This window comes from Bemisia tabaci, chromosome 7 (assembly GCF_918797505.1).
Source record: "Bemisia tabaci chromosome 7, PGI_BMITA_v3".
Taxonomy (NCBI): Eukaryota; Metazoa; Arthropoda; class Insecta; order Hemiptera; family Aleyrodidae; genus Bemisia; species Bemisia tabaci.
The window spans coordinates 43,123,994-43,149,197 of record NC_092799.1 but is presented as its reverse complement, the minus strand read 5'-3'; the positions used below and the strand labels follow the sequence as shown (position 1 = coordinate 43,149,197).

The following is a 25,204-nucleotide window of genomic DNA, read 5'->3' as shown; positions in this document are numbered from 1 at the left end:
AAAAACGCCGTATTAGCCTTCAGGCGTTGCCAAATTTCTTTAGGCAAATCACTAAGTTTCAGGAATATTTGTGAATATTGTTCATCCAATTTCTCAGGTAATTTTGGCTGTGATTTGATCTAAAGTTGCTGAAAATTTCAAGGAAAAATATTCATAACTTTTCTCAAAAATAAACATTTTATCGGAGGAAATTTAGCGACTCTCGAATGTTCATACGGCGTTCTTCCTTAGCACGGCAGTACGCTATGGAGTGCTGTCGACGCAGTATGGAGATCGACCTCCGCGTGGAAAATGTAATTCTTATCCGAAAAATGTGCTATACATCTTTTTCCTGAATAGAGCGAAATTTTCTCACGCTACAATAGAAACTTAAAATTTAAAAAGGAAGAAAAGGAAAATCGAATTGTTGGCTCTCAATGTAAAATTTGAATCACTCCGTGCCGCTTTATTTGAAACCATCCTCGGGGTCTCAGAACATTTTGCAGAATAATCTCCCCCACACAAAATTACCTGCATATATAAAATTTCCCTCGAACAGACCCTCCTCATTCCGCCTGATTTTCCCAGCTAGATTAATGAGTCTAATCCCCCCGAGCCCCCAGCTCTGAAGCGAATATCTCGCAATGCGATAATCGAACTTCGATAGTTTTCCCGGGTAAAATAGAAGGTACCCATACAATATCGATTGCTCGGATCGCAAAACCCAGTCTCAGATCATTACACTCCCCGGTCCCTTTTTTCCGGGCGGCTTAATCGGTGTCTCACTAACCTTACCCGTTGCTGCCGATTGGCTGTCAGAAATCATCTTTCTCGAGGAAATTAAGGGAATTATGAAACACGGATTTGAAAGGGGAATCTGGCATCGCCGCTTCAACGGTAAAATTTATTCAGGATTTCGTATCCCGGGTGGTGCGAAAATGTCTGTTTATCCCCATTTTCCCTCTCCTCTGGTCCTATCGGGTCATCCCCACCCCTTACTTCTCGTGTATTCTTCCTCTGTTTTTTTCACGATTCGTTAACGCACACACCGAAAGTGTTGCCGGTGCCACAAGATAAAATAAAACGTATGCGAGGACCACGCTGCTGTGCAACGCAAAAACGCCGGTAAACGCCATTTTAATTTTTTTGGAGACAATGTATCATGGCAGAAAAACTTGTGTACCTTGGGACAATGTTTTCACAGAATGATTTCGCAAATACTATCAAGAGCTTGCCCTGAAAATTTGAGGTGCATGGGTAAAACAGGTTTTATTTTATTAAGTGTTGAGTTCCAAAAAACGGGGGAAAATTTTGATGGATTTACGGCGTTCTTGCTTAGCACGGCAGCACGTGGAATGGAACAAAAGATACCGTCGTGCTAAGGAAGAATGCCGTATGAGCCCTTAGATATTGTCACATTTCCTGCGATAAAAATCGAATTTGCTGGAAAAATTGTGAACATTTTTCTTCAAATTTTTTAGAGAATTTTATTCGCAATTTAATCTAAAATGCCCGAAATTTTCAAGGAAAAATTCGCATAATTTTCCTCAAAAATACATGTTTCGTCCATGGAAATTTGGCAACCCTCGGATGTCCGTACGCCGTTCTACCTTAGCACGGCAGAACAGCTCTGACTACACTTAGAGGAGTCAGGAGTATCTACCTCGATCCAAAAGGCAAGGTAAAGTTTTTGAACCCGCATGGAGGTTTTGGGGCATAAAAAACGAGCGTCGGTTCGTAATTAAAGTTTTTGTTAGCCATACTGAGACTCGTATTTTTTAACGAAGGCGTCGGTTATCTGAACCAAAGCACAGCTTCGATTCGATGACCCAAGAACTTCGGTTACCTACCTTGACCCCAAACTTGGATGTCTTTACCTATACGACCAGGCATAAGGCCAGGTATCGGAACCACATTTTCCAATACTATCGTGCTAAGGAAGAACGCCGTATGAACATTCGAGAGTTGCCAAATTTTCTTCAATGAAATGTTAATTTCTAGGGAACGTTATGAGTATTTTTCCTTGAAATTTTCAGGAACTTTGGGTGAAGTTGCGAAAAATATTATCTGAAAAACTGGAAGAAAAATATTCATGAGTTCACCGGGAAATTCATGTTTTATCGAGGGAAATTTGGCAACGCCTGGAGGCACATACGGCGTTCTTCCTTAGCACGGCGGAATAAGTAGCTACCATTTCTGGCTCATTCAAGAAAATAGGTCTATTTCCTGTATACAAAATGGATCAATCTTCCGTCATCTAGAAAATTGATAGGGCTATTTCCTTAAGAAAAAATAGTCAAAAACCTGATGGAAAATAGAGAAAAATTGGATATTTTCTTCATCTAGGTAATTCTTAGAAATTTAAAATTCAGAAAATAGACAGAAAAAACACAGAATGTAGACAACAAAATTGTCGACACGGGTAGTGAACGATTTCTAGCGGGGAGAGCTCCCTAGCGAAAAACTTGTATAGCTTATAATTTTTTTAAAAATGTTTAATTTTTAAAATTACACACTGGTCGTGTGTATTAATTAGTTAACTCTTAACCTCGGTGACATGTAATGATGAAAGGCGGGTCGTGCGCCATACGCGCTGCGGACAGCGCAAGGCGGCTTATGAAAATGAAATTCTCCCCTGTGCTTTGTCGCTCGGCGTTGACACGAGCGTCAATTTAAAAAATTGCGCCATATTTTAAAACACTCAGTAGTGATTGGTCGATTTCTCATTGGTCTATTCGACTGGCTGACAATCAAAACATAACCTCAATCTTCTCAGACCAAAACAACGAATCCTGCCGAAATCCAAAATTTCCTGATGTCTTTTGTTCCCTAGTTAATACCTCTCATATTTTTCTGTGTAAAAATGTCTAAATGTAAGTAAGTGCTGCAGTAAGTTTTGTGTCTTAACATGATTGAATTTCAAGCTTTTGCCGTGTACTTTAATCAGAACTTAAGCACCCACCATCAACACCTGTAGCAAACGTGATTGCAAGTCCATTGGAAAACACAGTTTGCAAAATTATCGTGTCTCATTATCTGAGGTCTTATGTATGTATCGGTGATGATGACTATTCACAATAGTCTTGTTCTGCTTTTTGTTGCGTTTTATATTCTCACAGTCGATTGCGGCACTCCAGAGGAGGAAGAAGGTGTCAAGTACGCCAACCTATGTGAAGGTAATTATATCTCCTTTGTACTTACTTGAAGTGGAATCAAGTGTAGGAAGAGTAGACATCTTGAACTTTATGTGACGGCTACCGCAGACTGAGTGTCATGTAATGGACCGCCAGACAAGGTGTGAATTAAAGCATAACGTTACATGTTTTCTCTTTGAAATATCATACAGAAATCTAATCACAAGACTGAAAGTCTGAAGATCAACTCTTGAAAAAGATGTGTTTTCAGTAAAAAGTGATTAAATGGCAAAAACACAATGATGACATTTGTATACTCTAACTTCCATTTGATTTGTGTTAAAAAACTTGTCATTATCTTGTTCAGGAGTTGATTTCTGAACTGCCCATTATGTGAATCGTTTCCTCCGTAAGATTTTGAAGAGAAGACATGTGATGTTTTCCTCTTATTCAGACTTTGTCTAGTGGCCCACTGAAGGTTTTCAGGTGACCTACCTCAATAAATATTGGTCTACTGAAAATTTTACGGAGATCCCTTTTCCCTTAGATGGTCGCAACTAATTATATTTAAGTTTGTGTACCATTCATCACATGTAAGTCAACCAAGTAATGGTCCGTCGTATGACATAGTAGATCCCTGCAGATTCCTAAAAAAATCAGGACATTGAATTTTTGCAATATTGCTTTTAGAACTTACTAAAAATCTCTACAGGCTTTTGAATAAGAAAGATTCCTACTTAAATCATCAATTTTGCCTAGTGAATAACATAAACTTCCCTTTTTTTCATTTCAGCATACTTTTTAAATTTAGGTGACTTGTGTTCTTGCCTTTTACATACTCGCCAATTTTAAAATATATTCTTTTTCTAGTGTGCAAAATATTGACAACAGAACTGGAAGATAGATTGGAAACCACCGGCAAGAGTCATGATGTGCTTGAAATTGGTTATTCTGTCGATGATGTAAAACCCAAAAAGAAGACTCAGTATAAAAAATCGTGAGTTGACATTCCTCTCTACAACTTTTATAAGATTATGATAAGGTCTAGTTTTGTCTCAAGTATTGGTGATATCATCATGCCACCCGATTAGTAACACCCTGACCAAACAAAACAGATGTAGAGCCATAGCCATTACTGATTTTACTATGTTTGTATTTTCAAAAGCTCTCTGGATTTTTCAAAAAGTATACTAATCATCAATGCTGCAAAATGCTCGTAGTTTTCAGAGACATCATTGCAAAATGGATTCCTGTGAGCAGAGCCTTCACCAGGTGGACTGTGCTAATATCCCAAAATTTGCCATCATCAGGCCTTGAGCTTTTGCCCTTTCTTAAAGCTCTATTTTTCTAGCAAAGAGCTCTAATTTGTTTACTGTTTTTAAAAATCTTACATATTTTAACCCCATAAGTGAGAAAATCCTATCTCCAATTCTTAGTCCTCCTATTAATGATGTATCAATGGGCCTGTTGTGCTGGTAACAGAATCGTGTTTTGATGCTTGACTCTTGTAGATTAGCTAAAAATAAGGAATTCTATCGGAACAGTAACTTTCTATGTTGAATATTAACTGCGACATCGTCTTTTGAAAAGTTGGGTTTTTGACGTCAACCAATGCGGTAGTACATAGCATGGTATGTACTACTGCAGTGGATGATGTCGAAAACCCAACTTTTCAAAATATGATATCTCAGTTAATATTCAACCCAGAAAGTTGCTGTTTGGGTAGATCTTATTATTTTTAGTTGATCTGCAAGAATAAAGCATCAAAATACGATTTTGTGACCAGCGCAACCGACCTATTAGAATAATGGAGTAGATTTCAGGGTGCACGTGTGTACAGTCCTCAATTAAGACATTAGTTTTGAAAACAAATTGAGAAAAACATGACCTTTTTGGTTTTTTCTCAAAAATAAAAATTAAGCCAAAACATCCTTCCGGCCAAATTATATTATTTTAAGTGGGGAATTGGGGGACATCATACATAGGGTGTCCCAAAAGTACCGGGACTGGTTCTGTAACTTCGAAACTAAGATGGATACAGACATGATCTTGATCTCATTTTAAAGATCAACTCAATACCTATCGATTAAGATCAAGATCAGCTCAATTGAATAAAAATTGACCGAGTTATGGCAATTTGAAATCAGTGAGGAAAGTTTACCCCTACGGTTTTTAAGGAAGATTCTTCATCGCTGTGAATCGAAAAATCGGCCTGTAAAGTGATGCTTATTGTGTTTTTTGATTTTCGAGGTGTCATTTATCAACATTTTGTACTGCCAAACACAACAGGTGACAGTACGTATTATTGCAAAGTGCTGAAGGAGTTGAAAATGCACATCTCCCAGAAACGGCCGGACTTGAAAGCTTTGTGGATACTCCATCAAGACAATGCGCGGCCTCACACATCAAACTTAACACGTGAATTTATGAGTAAAAATGTAGTTGAAACAATCCCTCATCCCCCTTATAGCCCTGACTTGGCTTCATGTGATTTTTGGATGTTTCCTACGCTTAAAAAAGGAGCTTCGCGGACGAAGATTCGAATCGAAGACCGAAATCCAGAATGCAGTTCAGAACTTTTTCAACGCCATCCCAGAGGAAGAATTCAGGAAAACAATGTTGGATAAATGGCAAGAGCGCATGAAAAAGTGCATCCGGTTTGGTGGACGGTACTTTGAAAAGCAGAAAGAAGTTATGGAAGATTCAGAGGAAAGCGGATACCTATATTAACTTTTTGAATTCTGGTAAGGGAAAAATCTTTCTAAAAAACCGTAGGGGTAAACTTTCCTCACTGATTTCAAATTGCCATAACTCGGTCGATTTATATCCGATTGAGCTGATCTTGGTTTTAATCGATAGGTATTGAGTTGATCTTTAAAATGAAACCAAGATTATGTCTGTATCTATCTTAGTTTCGAAGTTACAAAACCAGTTCGGGTACTTTTGGGACACCCTATGTATCATGCTGACAAATTTTTTTTTACAAAAAATGTTCAACTTTGATTTTTGACTATATGATGTTCAATGACCAAGAACTTCTCCACTCCAAGATCCTGCACTTAAGTTTATTTTGAACTCTCAACTTGGAAACGTTGACTTATGAGATTCTTGTAACGGTATCAAAAGTGGGAGTACTATGTTATGGAGTGTAAGTGTAATCAAGTTATTTATTTACTCATCAATGTTTTGTTCCAGGGAGTTGCGCCTTGTAGAATCTTTAGATGGGATTTGCGAAAAAGTTCTGGAGTACAACATTCACAAGGAAAGGAAAGATAGCACGCGTTTCTCTAAGGGAATGAGCCAAACGTTCAAAACTCTTCACGGTCTTGTGTAAGTTTTTTTTTTTAATTGGTGTAAATTTGACTCTGTTGTGTAAGTCTACCATGCTAAGGAGGAACGCTGTATGAATATTCAAGAGTTGCCAAATTTTCTTTGATAAAATGTTTATTTTTGAGGAAAGTTATCAATATTTTTCCTTGAAATTTTTAGATGATTTTTGATGATTTTTAGATGATTTTTGATGATTTTTAGATGATCTAATTACAAAGGAAATTTTCTGAAAAATCGAAATAAAAAGGTTCATAATTATTCCAGAAAATTCGTGATTTATCAGATGATATTTGGCAATGCCTAAAAGCTTATACTGCATTTTTTCATAGCATGGCAGAATTGCGGAGTGGTTCTGATTTAAAGTTACTCGCTGCAATGCTCCCAAAAATCAGGTTTACATACGGTTGTAATCCGCCTAATCCCATTCTATCAGTAGTAATGTATCTCATCTCCATGACATTTTAGCAGAGTCTTTTGTCAATCTGTGAATGTAATCAGGCCATTGCGTTTGCTTAATAGAGTGAACTTTTGTGAAGGTTATCTAGAAAAACAGCTGAATATAAAGCAATTTATCGAATTTTATATTGACAGGGCAAGATTTATTTATTCATTCATTACTTGAAAAATTCTTTCATTCACAGTGTACATTTTTTTTTCCAGGGACAAAGGTGTGAAAGTTGACCTGGGGATTCCATATGAGCTGTGGGATAAGCCATCAGTAGAAATCACCAACATGAAAAATCAGGTTTGTATGTCTTTGTTAACTGATACAAATTCTCCGTCAACTCTTGCCAAGTGATAACTGGCATAAGTGAGAGAACTTGCTAATCAAGCAAGATCGGCCTGTCTCATTTTTTCTAATTTGATTTTACTAATTTTTAAGCAGCCCTAAGGGTTAATCCTGCCCTTAATTTCCCAGTCCTCTCACACCCAGCCCCAGGTGACTTTTGCATGAGACCATTAAACTCAGGTCACTTGGCCGCGACCTTTCGGTGGCACAATTAGCGCTTCATCCACCTCACGACAAAAAGCTGACTTTGAAAGTGAGGATTTTCCTCTCTTCTCTGAATTAAGTTTTGTATTCATTACTGACGTCTTCATTTCTTCAGCTTTAGTGAGGGAAAATGCCAGGATGAAGAGGACTTTCAAAAATGTAAATGATAATGTCTCAACAAAAAATTTTAAGTCCATCAAGTCCAACTACAAGAAAATTTAAGTCAGTGTGTAAAAAATATTTAATCTTCTCAACATTTTTAAGTACTTAACTTCTTCTTCTTCTTTTCTTATACAGCTGAAATTTTTTCGAAAATTTAGCTTCAAAAATTGAAAATATCTCTTTAATCTCTCTGTGCTTTATAAAATACCTCATGAAAAGTTAAAGCCATTGCTTCAACAGCATATCATTGATGGTTATAAAAGTTGGGTTTTTAAGTAAAATTGAGCACTGCTGTCATTCTCTGATCCAGCATGAACATTCATATGTTGCTAGGAGTCCACCACAGATCTTGCACACTAACCCACTAGAGGAAGTGTGAATTAAAGCATTACATAGTATGATTTCTCTTCAAAATTACTTGACAAAACCGAATCACACAACATATTGTTAGAAAATCAACTTCTAAACAAGACATAAGTCTTCACAGTTACCCTTGGTTAAATAGCAAAAATACAAATGATGTAAGTTGTAATATCTAACTTCCATTTGATCTGTCTCAAACATATTTGTTAATATATTATTAAAGAGGAGATTTTTGGACTTCCCATTGTAAAAATCATATTCTACGTAAAATTTTGAGGAGGGAGCAAGAGTCTTTTTTTTTTCTGTTCAAACCTTAAGTATCCATGTGCCCATTGGAGGTGGCTAATGAGAATGAAGTACCTTGCAATGTCATCACCTTTTGGCCAAAGTACCACAAGCATAACATAGCCCAAATGACGTAACTTGGGATACGTTGGCCAAAAAGTGACAATATCAAGTCAACACTGTTCCCATGTAAGAGAATTCGTAAACAGTTTGTAGGAAGTTTAAGAATTAAATTCCACTCATTTTCATATCTATGAATTATTTCCTCATGTGCGTTTTTTCTTTTTTCCAGTGCGAAAAATTGTTAGAAATCTACGAGGAAGACATAGAAGACTGGTATTTCAAAAAACAAGGTAAAACAAGCTTGAAACAGTACATTTGTGCTGATAAAGTATTAAAAGGTAAAGATGTTTCATGTTTATCTGAAACATTATCTATAACGAATGAGAAAGGCGATTCAGGGCGAAAGTCCAAGAAAAAGAAGGTGCCAAAATCCAAACCACCAAAAGAAGACTTATGAACCAAACATTTAGGTAATCATTCAGGGAGAAGCCTCAGCTCTGTTGTAGCTCATGGATGGCATTTTATAAATGATAGATGATATCTTTACAAGTTAAGAATTAATCCTTCCATGTGCTTTTAAAAGGACAAGTCTTCCAATTAAATTATTCATTTAATTGTTCAAATTTAGTTTTAATTTTAAGTGAGGGATGCCCCTTGTAAGTGATTATTAGCATGTTAACAAAGAAACGGTGGTGTAAAGGTAGGACCTGACACATGGGCAGGCCAATGCCCTAAGGGGCCCCCGTCTCTCTCAAACGGAGTACAGCGAGGTACAAAATAAAAAAAATTCCTTGCCTTAAAAAATATAAGCACGGAACATATGTTTGAGCAAATTGAACTATCTTTTTGAGGATTTTAAGGTTTTCTAATTGGGAAGAATAGTGTTCATTCATCAGAACATTTAGTTCCAAAGTCTTTATTGTGGCCCAATATGCTGGTCGATGCAAAATATTTTCTTTATGCAAGGTAATAAATTGAAAAATTAAAGAGAATAACAAGGGCAAAAAGTCTTGATCCACTGTGAGGACATCAGGCAAGCTCACTTCTCAAAATTTTCTGAGGGAGAGCCCTAAAATCCGCCATCGATTGAATGAGGGACGATAATAGCATTATGCCAACACATTGTTTTGCATGAAGGCTTACGGATATGACAGGACAAAAATATTGCCTCTGTTTCAAAATATATTTGGTGAGATGTCTGTATTTTCTCTTCTTTTAAAAAATTGAAGATTCTAAAAAGATGCTTCTTCTTCTTCTTAAATCACTGTTCAAGAAGAAAGAGACCATGCACATTCAAGTTGGAGTGTTGGTATGCTACGAAAATTGCCTAATGTAATGATGTACTGCCTAAGGGAGACCCAGTTGCATTTATGCTACTGTTGCACTATGAGCATCACCTCAATCAAAATATTAATGAGACTGGAAGTTGAGGAAAAGAGGATGAAAAAGGCTGCAGCCTTTTTTGCCTTCTACATTCTATTTGCAAGTTGGCACTTTGGTTTGAGCAAGTCCTTTTTAGAAATTAATTTCCATGACTTTCCTTTTCCTACTTATTATTGCAGACGCTTGTGCTTCTTGAAAATTTTGGAAGCATGCCAACACTTTTTTTGCAATCTTCGAATATGCATTTACGCTTCATCGGCCAACACAGGCTCTTAAAACAGAGGAAATAATTGACAAATTTGACGAAAAATAGTTGGTTACGTCGCCTGTATCATCAAGAGAAATCAAGTAAATTAGAATGCGCCGTTTCAAAGTATGAACACAGCTCACTGTACTGTAAAGCAGGTTATGTTGTAATAACTCTGTTTGTTTAATTTGCAGTCCGTAGTTTTTATTTGGGCGCAGTATCAAAATTATTTGGCTTTAAAATGGCGCGTAGTCCATACTATTTTTCTTTTCTTAATAAAACTCAATATAAAAGAATGAACAATCGGCCTTTAGCAGTAGATCGCAGCAAATAGCAGTATGTATTCAAATATATGTATGCTTCTTTGATCAACAGACTCTTTCTGACTTGTGTCCTCATTGTAAGTTATTTGTGAGCTGTAAATTTCCATAAGCAGTCAGGTGTTGATAATTTTTTTTTTTTTTACTTTTTTGTCGGTATTTTATGCTCAAGCAGAAGTGTTGGGTCCTTTTTTTCAGTTAAGAATCTACTGATTCAGCAGCAGTTTAATGTAAAAAATCGCAAGCAAAATTTCTACTTACCTCAGTATGTTTTGATATAATTTAAATGGTCTTTTAGTTTTAAGATCATGATTATTTGGTTAAGTTTACAAGGAATCAATTACTGTGAGATTTTTGGTCATTTGCTTTTATTTTACATCATTCTTGACCCTTTTATTATTACTCTAGTCATAGTGACCTACCTAGATATGATTTTGAGAATTATTTAAAGTCATATAATATACTTTCTACCTGATCTCTTTCAAAACAGCTAGGGATCATTTTACTAATTTGGACTACTTAAGTTCAAGTAATTTGGTGATTGACAAAATTTCAATAACTTTCATTGTTTAGCTTTATAATTCTTTGAAATTTTTATGTAAATCACTAGTCTTACAAGTTTTTGTACTCTGAACTTATTTTTCATTCCACCTGAAAATTACATTGCATTTTGAAAAATAATCCATACTTAGTATTCTCCTTATTTTTTCCTATTTTGTACCTTTTAATTCAATCTCTCTAATGGACCAGTAGACAAGGTACGAATTAAAGGATTCTGATACAACCATTCTTTTATTATTCTTCTTTTATTCTCAACCAAAATTTCACGCAGAACACATTTGCGCTACGGAAATGACTGAAATCAACTCCTAACGAAGTTATTAACGTTTTCTTCCACATTGGTTATGAGGAATTTGAACTGCCCGCTCACAAGAAACTCAAAGCTCTACGAGAGTCAAATCACGCACTACAACAGTTTCAGCATCTTCTCAATGGAGCAATGTTCATTTCCCACCATGTGTCGTTCAAACCATAGGTAATTTGCTATAGCTGAGCCAAAGCGTCAAGATTGAGGTTGCCAGATTATTGCAGAGACTGTCATGATAAACGTTAGCGGATAGTTTGAATTCACGCATCAAAAATTATTGAATATCTTCATAAGTTGATTTTGGTCATTTTCGTTGTGCGCATCGTGTTCTACGCGAAATTTTGGTTAAGAAGCATGTATCAGAATGCTGAAATTTGTACCTTGTCCAGTGGTCCATTGTGGCAAGTGGGAAAGGTATAGGATCCCTTTATCGTTCACAAAGGAACATTTAATAATATCACTTCCAAATATTATTTTCTTCCATGATGCATTCTGCTGTATACTAAGCAGGGAAGTCTCATGATCATCTGGATATTGCCAAATTTCCTCAAACAAATCATTTATTCAAGAAAAATGCTATCAATATTTTTCTTTGAAATTTTTAGGGTTGAAGAGTCAATAGGCAACTCAGTTTCATGTGGAGCTATAAAAATTTCACACTGCGGCACATATATCATTGTCATACCGACAATGTTTCTTATCATGTTTTGCAACATGATAGAAATACAGTTTTCAACCTGTTCCAACTGTTTAATTTTTTGAAATAAGACTTACAGATAAACAAAAATCTTAGAAGGTAAAATAGTCTACTTCGGGCATTTTTCAAAATTACGCCTCGCTTGAAGACTCCGAAATTCATGAACATTTTTGTTCAACCCCATTCTACAGGATCACTTGGATACGATACAGAAGAGCGCCTTCAACCTACTGCCTAATCTTAATACGAAATTCTGATACCACTATTCGTGCGTTCCGACAATCATTTTGCATAGCCGGCCAATTGAAGGCAAATCATTGTCCCAGGTCGAAGGTACGAATACGAATGTAGGTTTTCAGGAACAAAACCTCTGGGGGTGCCCCACATGACATCCGAGTAGCCCCCCCCCCCCCCCCCGAGGATGGCATCCAAGAAGCCCAACCCCCAGGGGCTACCCCCCTTTGCATCTAAGGAGCCCAACCCTCAGGGGTGCCCCACCTGACATCCAAGGAAATTAACCCCCCGTGGGCTGCCCTACTTGGCACCCAAGGAGCCCAACCCCCCGGAGGTGCCCCACCTGACAACCACGGAACTATGGAATGAATTCCGGGAAAAAAAGAATATTTTAAGGGGTGCATTAATCGGGGGGGGGGGGGGGCGCTGCCCTTTGACATCTACGTAGTAGATTAAGTCGTTACGTGGGTCCAATTTTCAAATCATGGGATGGGGGGGGGGGTCCAGAAAAATGCCAACCCCCCCCCCCCCCCCGTAAAACTAAGTCCACTTAGTGCGTCTACCCCTCCCCCCGGGCTAATTTTATTTGTCCCCCCCGGTTAATTCTAACCTCCACCCCCCCCTCTAATTCTACTCGTGCGCGCTCCGCCATGAATATTGCTTCGCCGTTCCTTTGGCGGAAACGGAACGTTTACACCGAAATTTCACGTTTTTTCGAATTTTCTGTCACGTGGTTTTGTCTTTCCGTGAAAAAAAAAGGTGAAGAAGAAGAAACCCTTCTCTTTCTCCTGGGTTTTTTTCGCCCTTTTGTTCTCGGCATTCGGCTACATAACGTCAAGCTCTAGTGACGTGGTCGAACTGGCATGCGATGTATTGCATCGATTAGGTCAAAAATCTCGGCAGATTTTGAATTTTTAGCAAAAAAAAGGACGATAGCCCCTGCGCATCATTCTAAACCCAAAACTTGGCAAAATTTAGAGGAATGAAATCAGAATAATGTTTGGAAAAACAAAACCTCGCATTCGATTCAGAACACACATTTTTATTGCTCTAAGAGGGAACCGATAAATGAGGTTGCCCGCCTTTGATAGGGATCGCCCATCCAAAGTTCGCCTTCATTTTTGCTCCTTAGGCAATATGTGAATATCACACAAAATGTGTTACTCTGATTAAATAATTTCATGAAATAAAAATAAAAATGCAGGAGGAAATTCCAGTGTCAATGGCTATCATTTGTGTCTGGTAAAGCCCATCACCGATGTTCTTACGCATCCATCTACTTTTCTGACTCTGCATTTAAGTCTCCAAAAATATGCAAGTTCGAAAAAACGTTGGTGCGTTGAATGATTGTACCGATACCTGTTTACCCATGAGAGATTACGTTTGCGAATAGTTGCGTGCTCCTAGATCCACAGATACTTCAACTGGCATCTTTATAGCTTCTGAAAAAGTAAAGCATACGCTAGAAAATTAGGCTTGTGTGTAGGGACTTTTCGACTTAGCATTCTACACTCGGCACTCACTTTGACTAAAGTGCCTGTAAAGGGAGAGTAACTGCTCCCTTCATATATTTTTAGTATCGGAAAGATGTGCCTCTTTTCTATCGGTCAATGATTGGTAGACCGTTATTCAGCTCTTTACGGCCATAGGTAAACAATTATTCCTGGTGGTTGATAGCCGTTAGGAAAAGTACACCGACCATATCACGAACAAAACTCAAGGTGTATCTTTACAAACCCTCTCTTCATGGAATTCGTGACTTTCTTTAAACGCGCTAATGTCATAAGAACCTAAAATTAAATGTAATGCCTTCATTTTTTTATTTTTTTTATTTTGTTTTTGTAAGATTATTATGGCGACACGTCTGTGGGTCAGAAGGTCACGGTGTTCCATTTATGAAAACTCCACGTGTGTCCTGAGCATTTTTGGTCAACGCCATTCTACAGGACCACTCGGATACGATACAGAAGAGCGCCTTCAACCTACTGCGTAATCTTAATGCGAAATTCTGATACCACTATTCGTGCATTACGACAATCATTTTGCATAGCCGGCTTATTGAAGGCAAATCATTGGCCCAGGCAACAGGGTACGAATTACAGCATTAAGGAACAAAATCTCTGAGGGTGCCCCACAAGGCATCCGAGAAGCCCAACCCCCCGAGGCTGTCCCACATGGCATCCAAGAAGCCCAACCCCTAGGGGCTATCCTCCTTCGCATACAAGGAGCCCAACCACCAGGGGTGCTTCACCTGACATCCAAGGAAACCAACCCCCAGGGGGTGTCCAACTTGACAACCACGCAACCCTACCCTCGGGGCTCCCCCGTGGCATCCAAGAAGCTCAAACCCCAGGGGCTGCCCCCCTTGGCATCCAAGAAGCCTAACCCCCAAGGGGTTCAAACTTTATATTGGGGGTCGTTCAAGTATTACATAACACACTTAGAGGGGAGGGGGTTTGAATCAGCGTTACGGAGCGTTACAAGGGGGGAGGGGGGCTCAAACCCAGCGTTACGTAACAAATACGAGCCAGGGGGGGGGGGGAATGGAAAATATCGTCCTTCCCGAATGAATCTTTGGTTCATTTCTTCCCGTCGCGTCGAACAGTGGATCGAGTCAATAGGAGAGGTCGGAAAAAATGTAGAAACTTTAAAAGCTTTTAACTCCGTTTGAACAAAACTTTGAGGTTCTAAAAGTGGTTTCATTGGTTTCCTCGTAAAACTTCCTTCTGGAAGCACCCCTCGAAATTTAAAATGTGACGAAATAGACATCAAAATCTTCATTTTTAGTCGAAAATTTCATGTCCGACCTCTCTCATTGACTAGATCCTCTTCTGCGCGTCGCGTCGCGTCGCGTCGTATTCAGCGAAATCTCTAAAAAAACGACTTCTCATTTCTCAGTTTTTTTTTTTTTTTTTTTTTTTTTTTTTTTTTTTTTTTTTTTTTAAATTGGAAGGATTATGCCGGCGTCCCGAAATTCAAAGGGGGATGTAGGGCTGCGTTGCGGGTGCGTTACAAGGGGGAGGGGGTAAAAATATCGGAACAAGTGCTTTACGTTATACTTGATCGGCCCTTTCAGAGCAATATACAAGTTTGTAGGAACCGAGGGGCGAAACTATGGTTATTGCAGTTTACAAGTTCAAATTTTAAAATTCGATCTTTGATGCAATGCTGCCATTTCCCGGAATTAATTCCGGAATTCGGATCTTTTCCCGGAATCTTCTGAATCCCCGGAATTTTCAGCTATTTTCAGAATGTCCTCGAAATTTTCGGTTTTTCGCCAGTGTGGCCATTTATTTGATCAAATGTAGGGACGTTTTGATCAAATTTGACGATCCTCGGAACTAAATCCGGGCGTATTTCGGAATTTATCTCGGAACTTTGGCAAATCGGAATATGTTTCCGGAAATCGGAATTATTCCAAAATCTTTTGATAAAATAAAATGGCAGCACTGCTTTGATGTCACGGAGAGAGATAACCTCCTCCACTGATCCGTAAAAAAATGACCAGACGTTCTGAATGCCGAAGAAAAATTCCCCGTATTGTTCAAATTTCACAATAGGTAAAATCGAGCGTGATATCCAGGATGCCAAAACTGACGGGCAAAGAGCTGAAACGATATTACGCCGAGATAAGGGAGCTAATGAAGTGTCCCGTTTGCTACGATCTGGTGAGTCCCCCCGTCAAAGTGTGCCGCTATGGCCACGCCGTTTGCAACAGCTGTTTACACAGTGTCACCGAGTGTCCTCTTTGCAAGTCGCTCTTCAGCGCGGGCAAGCAGACGCTTCTGGACAATTTCCTAACCGCTTTTCCGTACCCCTGCCCGTTCAGCGAAGACGGCTGCGACCAGGTGCACCCTCTGACGTCACACCGGAAACACGTCCGCGACTGCGACTTCCGGAAATCCAGGTGCGCCGAGTTCCGCTGCAGGTGGACAGGCAGGTCCTCCGAGCTTCTTCCGCATTTCCGCGTCCGACACCCTCGAAAGCTCTGGATCGGGGAGCAATTCACGATTCGTTTCCGGAACTTCGTGCTGGGCCACGTCATGAACGAGGTTAGGGCCATTTCCGCTTTCGGCAGGTCTTTCTTCTTCCGCTTCCGAAATTATCCGCACGAGCGCTGCTGCATCGCCGCTGTCCAGACGTTCGGCGCGCCGGCCAGTGCCGAGAATTTCGACTATTCCTTGGAATTTTTCTCGGCAGACAAGAAATTCAGCGTGGTATTCTGCAGCCGGACTCACCCTGATGACGAGATGGTGTTCGCTCGGAGCAACTCTAGTTTCTCGTTAATGCACGGCGCTCTCAAGTCTTTCATCGTTGACGGCGTGTTGAGTGGGAAACTGTCCATACAGCGGCGTAAGTCGAAAAATATAAATCGAGCCGATCGTGGAACCGTGTAAATCGTCTGTTCGTGCTGCAAATTTTGTTCTCAATAACCTCTCATGATCGTTGAATATGCTCAATTGCTATCAGCGGGTCGATTGTTGAAACTTATCGACAAAGCTATAGACAAAGACGACAAAAGGGATGTGGAGGGATCCTATTGGTGGAAGCAGGTGGTGGCAATGGACATAGGAGGTAGATAATAGACAAACTAACGGCAACCCACTGAAGACCCGACAGTTAGTCCATCATTTTCTTCCTTAGTCTATGAGAACCAACCATGCCAACCAATAGGATCGCTCCATACTTCCTATGTCTTCTTTGTCTATCGCTTTGTCCATCAGTTTCAATAATCGGCCCGCAGATTTGAGAATTAGGAAAAGTCAGGTTAAAATGGCTCATAATCGTTCTCGACTTAGAAACTTCAGATTAGTCAGAGAACCATTACGAAAATTTTAAAGGAGACTGATCTTAGTGAAGTTCACATTTCCTCCCAGTGTATAATATGTCCCATTCAGTGCGAGTTGAAATAACGTGTGGTTCGCATCATGCGGAGTTCAATATATGAAAACGCAGTAGATTCCAGCGCCGGATTTAGGGGGTGGTAGCCCCGGGGTGAACCTGTGCTGCCGTGATAGCGAAGACAGCGGTAAGTGCAAAAATGAAGTATTGAGAAAACAGGCTCCGAAGCATCAGACCGGAAAATTTTATTGAAAGGAGCATCCGTCCTTGGTCAAATTGCCACTAATTATCTGAGAGACTCTTGGAGATCGTTTGGATGATTAAAAATCGACCGATTTTATTTCGATCACATAATGATGGTATTATTCATTTTCACATTAGGCTAGTGTTAGGCGAGACAGCCGTAAGTGCATATTTTCGTGGTTGCGTTTTGGACACACATCAAACACATTTTTAGGGTAGAAATTGGCAGAAAAAGGTGGCTCTTTACTGAAAAGCACTGTTTTCATTGGCTCTCTGCAGGAATAATGTCACTTACGGCCGTTTCGCTTAAAACTAAGTAATTTTTTTCGCACTTACGGCTTTCTCATATCGACGGTGTAAGTCAGCAATCACATGACTCGGTTTGCGACGTCGCAGACTTCCTGTCATACCTCATTTCTTGAACGGAAAACTACTCAACGGCAATTCTTTAAAACTGCCGTGATTTTTCTTCTTTGTGCGATGGAAATTCTGCCAAAACTTCACGGAATGATGTCAATTCGCTCTCCTTTAAAAAAGAACATAGAGGCGGAGATTTTCAGGCACCGCAAACGAGTTATGCGATTGCCGACTTACTTCGTCGATGTGTCTCGTTCATACAATTAAGATGAATTTTGCTGTTTTAGCTATTTCATCTAAAAGAGATTATACGAATTTAGAAGGAAACTCGATTTCGAACATTTTACATTTACTACTCTCCTCGCTATCACGACAAAATCAAAATGAGTGATACATGGTGACACCTAATTGGAGCATAGAGCGGCGTATCGCGAGTTCGCGCCCGCGCCATCGCGCCTTCAATTTCGCAGATGCAACACAAACATCCATCAAGCACGAATAGTTGTATCTCTGCGCCGTTATCAACACGCATCCTCTACCGTGCTTATTTTTCTTTTTCCTTTTCCGTGAGATGGAAATTATTTCGCAAGAGTTTTCAAAGCCTATCTCCTCCGTGTTGCCGTAATAATCTTTAGAGAAATGGATTCCTGGCGAGGAATAACCGGAATATCGAAAGAGGATCACGCAAGGAACGGAAGAGTGCGTGAGATAATGAACGCCGATCACGACATCTTTCATGAAATTATGACCGAACATCTTTCTGATATGGTCATGATCAACGAGTGGCGGATCAATGATTGCCTAGGAAGGCATAGAGAAAAAAAGGAGGTGTTTGAATTTCGGGCATCTTGGAATTTTTTTGATGACGTAGGTCGGTAGGGCGACTTTTATCATCGATTTTCTTGGAAATGGTGTAGTTTATGGAAAAAATGTTATCTACATAAAGTGTTTGAAATTATATCATGAATTGATTCAAGCAAAAAAATCGGAAGTTATGGTCCGTATTTCATACTTCGAATTCCGGATTTTGCTGACCAGGTTGTACCGACCTACGTCACAGAGTACACAATCCTCAAGATGCAAACACCTCCTTTTTTTCTCTATGCTAGGAAGGTACTAAATTGGGTTCCTCCTGGAAGGAGACGTAGGGAACGCCCAGCGAAATCATACATAGGTGGCATATAATTCAAAATGAAACAATTTTTGATAGTGTAGTGCACTTTTCATGCTTAAAACTGCCTCAACTGCTGTGAAATGTTCATGCATGTTCAGTATATATGAATTTTTATTGCATATCTAATGAATTATTTATAATGATCGTGAGGAAGTCAAATTATTCCAAACCAGATTTTAACAAATTTCTTTATTGATTTTTCTTTCACAGAGGTATTTCAATCCAATATCTCCATTGATATCACTCTAAATTAGAAAAAAACTCACTTAAAATTTTACAGAGTCTAATATCAGACCTCACTGAGGGAAATGTTAGACGACAAAGAAATTATTTGACAGAAAATCTAGAAACACTCTCATCGAATCCATACTGGAAAAGAACTCTCCAGCAAAGTTAAATGAAAGTCAATGGACATTTGTCTGTGTATTATTTTTTACATTTTTCTGAAATCTTAATTTCAAAGTTGAGACAATGGGAGAGAAAATATCAAGAGTTTGTTGAAGGGATGAAAAAACTTGACAATCGCCCTTAAAATAATCCTAAGAGTTTGGAAAGGTTCAAGTGCCTTTAAAATTTTTACAAATTAATATTTTCCAAAAAAGTACATAAGGTTTTCTTGTGACCAGCTCAAGATAGATGATGTGACATGTACAAAATCTAAAATTCAAATGATTCATCACTGAAGAAACAGAAAATTCTGGTTACCATTTCAAAAGACAAAAGGTAAATTGTCTAAAAAATTGAAGGTGTTGGTGACTGAATCAAGTGGAGATGCACTAATTTGTACAAAATCTACAATATTAATAATAATTCATCATTGCAAGTGCAGAAAAAGTTTTACTGTTTTCCAAAAACATTTAAAAACTGGTTAGTAAATGAAACATTGAAAAGTTACCCTTGGTTAGGACGTCAGGTTATTATAAGGGTTTCTACTTTTTCAGTTTAATTATGGTTGCACAAAAAAGATATTAAAAAATAATTATCACAGCTTATATATTTACCTACTTGGCCTATCGGTAAAAACAGTGTTTTTAGTTTTGTAACTTGGACGAAAATCGTTACCGCAGTAGGCAGAAGCTTCGGCTTCGAACTATCGATGTTTATCGATGCTGAAATTGAAAAACCGCATTTCTCAATGTCCATCATTATGTTTCTTACACCGTTTGTTACTTCATTTGCCAGAGAGACACTGTGCCTGTGCCACCTGCTACGCAGAGATTACTTGATGAAAATGTTCAAACTAAGAAGATAATCATTCACACATCTTGGTGCGTCATGGTTTTTTTCTATGTACAATTGGACAGATTTCTATCAAACGGAACTATGTACATTAAGACATGAGCCCTGAGACCCATAACATTACAGGTCTCGCGTCACAATGCACATAGTTCCGTTTGGCAGAAATACGTCCAATTTACGAAGGCAACGCCTTTGATTAACCTTTTCTAATTGAATTTTCGAATAGATTTTTAGAACTTCAGCGGATCACGCCTATGGAACCCAGGATTTAGAAGAAGGACCTTGAACTAAGCCTTTATTCTTAGAGCCGTATTTACTTTCATCTTTTTAACTTCGAGGCCTTTTTAGATCTTCAAAAATAAAATGGTTAAAGGAGCCTTGAAGTTTAAGGAACAACCGTGGACACGTTCCTTACAGCGTAATACTTCCAAATTTGTGATTTTCACCCTATACATTTTGGTTGTTTTTTTAAAGGAATGATAATAGAATTTCTTTTTAATAATCCGTTCATTTGATTTTTCAAGTATATTTTCCCCAACAAAGAGAGACATAATTGGCCCTTCGTAAAAGGCGAGTTACCCCGTCCATTTCTTGTCAAAATCCTTCAGCAAAATTTTTCCGAATAATGAAATTAGGTCCTATTTTTAAAATGTAACGTCTGCGTGGAAATTTTAATAAGACGCTATCGAGATATGGGTTTTGGAAATTGCACCATAATACTAAAAACTCCTTACCATTCTTTAAGGTTCTCTGTGACCTTCCTCTGCAATTTTTTCAATATACCTAAGTATGACAAAGTTGTATTCTGTGACATAATCCCTCACGCATTTTTTGATCGGCTACAAGGCATTCGAGCCACTTGTAGAAAAAGGAGACAAAACCTCAGAATTAAAACTATTTTGCAGTAAAATGAACATTCATAAAAGGAATCAAAATAGGGAAAGTAGAAAACATCTACACATCTTTTGGTAACGAAATTAGTTAAGGTCAGTAGTAGGTACGAAAGTGTCGACGAAAAGTACACATAAAATAATTAAATACGTATAAGTAAATAACAAATTGAACTAATTGCTCTTAAAATAAACTATCAAATCGTTGTACACATAACAATTTAGTTTACTTGACTCTCCCCAATTCGTTATGAAAGTACGCCTCTAAAATAAATCAGATTCATCGCTCTTTTCTCATCGGAATGTTACTTGTATACAAACATTTAAAGAAAACTCTTTTAACGAGTTTGGGTGTGAAGCATAGCTCTGAGTGTACAGGAATACGAAAACTGCATTTGAATGACAACACTCAATTTGAAAAGATATTTGCATCCATGGAGAACCTTAGTATAATGTGTCCTAATGCCTCTGTGTTTTACGGAAGGCTGGAGGCTGATTCTTTCACATCTTTTTTGTCTTAAAGTAGCCGCAGATGAAACTTTATCTTCGTTTACCTATAGCTGAGACTTACATTATGATTTTTGGATTTTCTTCAATCCACCATAATTGGAAAAGAGTGAGGTGGCACATAGGTACGCCTGTGTTACCTGCGACAACGACTCGACATAATGGACCGCTAGACAAGGCTTGAATCAGGAAAAAGCGTTACATGCTCTCTCTTCAAAAAATAACGCAGGAACAATTCATCCAATGTGATGTTAGAAATTAACCCCTGCACGAGATACGATCAAGTATTTTCAACAGACATCAAATGGAAGTTAGATACCTACGCCCAAATAACTTCATCTGGACCACACTAAACAGAAAGGAACCAGTTCACACCAGCCATTGCCAAATTTCATCGAATGATATGTTTTTTTAATTTTTTTTTTTTTATACATTAGAACTGTTATGTAAATTCTTCGGAAAATTCCACGGGATTTTTTTCTGTGGTATGAAGGAAATCCTCTGAAATTTTTACTGAAGAGGAGAGGTGTGCATTTTCAAAAAAATCCATGCACAATCGTTCTCATGTAAAAAATAAAATTGTTCGATGAAATTTCGAAATGGTTCCTGTGACTTGCTTCGTTTTTGCTTAACGCATTACATTTGTATTTTTGTCATCTAATCAATGTTAATAATCGTGAACCCTCATATCCACTTCATACGTCGATTTCAGGAGTTTCCGATGTGTGACTCATTTTCCCAGTAAAATGTTGAAAAGAGCATGTTGCGACTTGTTTTAATTCATACATTGCCCAAAGGTCCACTCTCTTTTAATGGATCGTATTCGATAGTGGTTCGATGTATCGTTTGGTTCAAAACAATAAGATATTTGTCAGAAAAGCTGAAAACGAGAGATTTCGTGGCAATTTTACTTCTCTTGGCCAATCAGTGCTCATACGAAATGAAAATCCATCACAAAAAACCCCGTTCCGTCAGATTACTCAATTGACTGTTGATATATTAATGTTTTGAACCAATCGATATCGATACAATCTCACCCGTTTGATGTATCGAATACGATCTATGCTGCAACCGCAATGGTTCCAGTCGCCAGCTTTTTTCTCAAAATCGAAGAAAGAAAAGAAAGGATAATGTAACACCGAGGGAAAATTAAAGCTAGATATGTCCTTATGATTATTCTATCCGTAAACGTTTATCATTGGCCTCTATGAATATCCGTAAGTTAAAATGCGCAACACCCGACCGAAAGGAGTCACCTCACTCTACCGGAAGGTGACCGGAGATGGGACCTGATGTAGCCGGTCCGGTAGTCGATGTCCGTTCTCGTATGCGCTGACTGAGCGTTTCGTCTATTCCGACTCCACCTGAAAATAGCGTAAATCGGGGATCAAAGCAAATGTGCAAATGTGATCAAGAGATCCCTTACTTTAAGGTAGCAATTTGGAGAACGATTTGATGTTCGATCGATCGAACGAAAAGTTCTGGATTCTAGGACATTTTTTCAGAATTTTCTACCCATGTAGCAGAATTGAATCGGTCAATTACAAAAGGGCTCAAGCGCCCATCTCGCCGAGCTTGCGGTGCAACCTGATGTCTAGTCTCGCTCTCGGCTCTTGAGTCTTACAATTAGCCCATTCAACTTTTCTACTCCTGCGTTAAGGTCTTTGAATCAGCCGAGAAGAGATTCTCCTTCATTTTGTCGATGTGCAATTTTATCACAATGGAAGTCGAAATATTTGCATCACGCGTTCAACTTTTGTACTCCTGCGTTAAAGTCTCTGAGCCAGGGGGGTGTCTTCTCCATTGTGTGAAACGCAATTGAATCAGTCAGTTACAAAAGAGACAAGCACCAATTATAATGAGAATTCGAGAAAAATGGGAATAATCGTTTTAATTGGCCCCTTCTAAATCTCAGAGCTTTAAAATATTAAAGCGATAAATTAATTAATCACTTTATTAATTAAAAAACGGGTTGGTTCGTACAGTTTCTACTGGTGTTTAATTTTATTTTATTTTAATTTTTTTTCGTATTTTCATATCTAGCGCTTGACCCCTTGAGACCTATTCAATCTCATGATTGATAGTAATAAACGAGCTATTTGGACGTATTTCTGCCAAACGGAACTATGTGCATTATGACGTGAGCCCTGCTATGCATATATTCTAATGGGTCTCAGGGCTCATGTCTTAATACACGCATAGTTCTGTTTGGCAGAAATACGTCCATTTATGGTGAATTTACTCTCTATTTATTGTCATGAAACTTCTACTGAATAACACTTTTAATGTATGTGTCGATGGTGCAACTGCAAAAATGCATTCTCGATTGTGGTGTTTCAAAATGTCCGCCCCCGTTTCATTTTTTGAAAGGAGACCGAACATAGACCATGCCTTGAAAAGTTTTAGAGTATTATTATAATGGAGAGGAAAAATCACCGGAATTTTCAAGAAATGACGTTTAGTAGTTTTCGATGTAGAATATAAAATATGATAGGAGTTCTGCAACGCCGAAAACCGAAATACGCATTTCTGCAGTTTCACCATCGATGTGAAATACTAACTTGCTATAAATAGTCATGTTTGATTTTTGAATACGAAATAGCTATTTAATTGCGATTTATCGCTATGGGACCGCTACTTTTGACAACTCTTTTAGACTATTTTCACCACCTAATTTTTTAATTTTTAAAAGCTTCTTAATTGCCATTTATCATGATCGAATTCCTATTTTTGGAAACTCTGCTACATGGGCATCCAGTGCGCAAGCATACTTTTTTGTTCAAAATTTGACCAAGAAACGATTTGAAGTAGAGTGTACTGAGTAAATATAACAAATCCGAAGGCAAAATATTTTTCGATATCCACTCGTAATGTAGGTACCTTCAGAGTTATTTCAGACATTTTCCTGGTCAAATTTTATTTATACAAATACCTGATGGACTCCAGCGTAATTTGACCCTCGGAATAAATTCTAAAGACATTTCCAAAAATCCAATTGGTCTATCGATAATCGAATCGTTCTTCACTGTGCTAAAGATCCACCTCAACTATTTGACGAACCAATTTAAATGAAAAGGAACTATCAACATTGTGACCTTCGCCCTAATACTCATAAGTGTACATGCATGGCAGAACCCATGTCACAAGGGGGGTAGTCTCTTAATTTTAAGAAATTCCAACCCTAGTATATGTAAAATATATTCCAAATCTTTCTGACGAGTGAATTAATTGCTATTCGTGATTTTACCTTTAAAAAGTCCCTTCGTCTATTTGCATCTCTTGTGTGCAACATATGGATTGGTGGTGCAATGACATATTTCTTGAAAACGGACGTGGAAAATTTCATTCTTCATTTACCTGAATCTACACTCCCAGACCTCGCAGAGTATACTCACAACAATACATATTGCCGTGCTAAGGAAGGACGCCATTTAAACTGCCGAACTTCTTCTGATGTAACACGAATATTCGGAGGGAACTTGTAAATATTTCTTTCTCAAATTTTTTCGAAGGATTTCGTTTGTAATTTGATCCAAAGTATCTGAATATTACCAGGTTAAACAGGGCCGGATTTACCTACTTGCCGCCCATGGGCCGCCTGTATTTTGCCGCCCCCTTCTCGTTCATTTTGAAACATCAATAAAAACCATCAAGTGAACGTGCCGGAGGGGGAGGGGTGCATAAGATGCGTTTACCTACTCGTGTTGAATACATTTTTTGCGAAAGCCCTGTCAACCCTCCTAGCAAAATTTCACGGAACTTTGCGCGAAAGTTAAGTTCCGTAAACATATCTCTGTGTAGTAGACAAGGTCCTCCATTTATAAGGAATTAACCAAAAAATTGAAAGAACAAACATAAATGTGGTTTAATAATTTGAACTTCTGCCGCTGCTT

At 38.4% G+C, this 25,204-nt stretch overlaps 3 protein-coding genes across 6 annotated transcripts in view; 2 read left to right on the top strand and 1 right to left on the bottom strand.

The window, feature by feature from the left end:
- The first annotated feature begins 2,732 nt into the window (after positions 1–2,732).
- CNPYb (FGF signaling regulator protein canopy b) lies at positions 2,733–10,941 on the top strand. Its single transcript, XM_019060689.2, has 5 exons — positions 2,733–3,155; positions 3,984–4,110; positions 6,309–6,443; positions 7,104–7,188; positions 8,540–10,941. Exons 1-5 carry the CDS (start codon positions 3,026–3,028, stop codon positions 8,765–8,767), a joined length of 705 nt encoding a protein of 234 aa, XP_018916234.1. The 5' UTR covers positions 2,733–3,025; the 3' UTR covers positions 8,768–10,941.
- Positions 10,942–15,043: 4,102 nt separating this feature from the next.
- LOC109034856 (E3 ubiquitin-protein ligase SIAH1A-like) lies at positions 15,044–18,713 on the top strand. Its single transcript, XM_072302793.1, has one exon. The coding sequence runs from the start codon at positions 15,644–15,646 to the stop codon at positions 16,454–16,456; it is 813 nt and encodes a 270-aa protein (XP_072158894.1). The 5' UTR covers positions 15,044–15,643; the 3' UTR covers positions 16,457–18,713.
- A 121-nt stretch (positions 18,714–18,834) lies between these two features.
- LOC109034910 (solute carrier family 35 member F3) overlaps positions 18,835–25,204 on the bottom strand; it is a 60,531-nt gene continuing 54,161 nt past the window's right edge. For all 4 annotated transcript variants that reach the window (XM_019048330.2, XM_019048329.2, XM_019048331.2 and 1 more), the window contains one exon: positions 18,835–22,675. Coding sequence is in view for 3 of the 4 variants with exons in the window: in XM_019048329.2 (XP_018903874.1) it covers positions 22,564–22,675 (112 nt within the window). In the remaining variant the exon portion in view is untranslated. The remainder of the gene's footprint in view (positions 22,676–25,204) is intronic.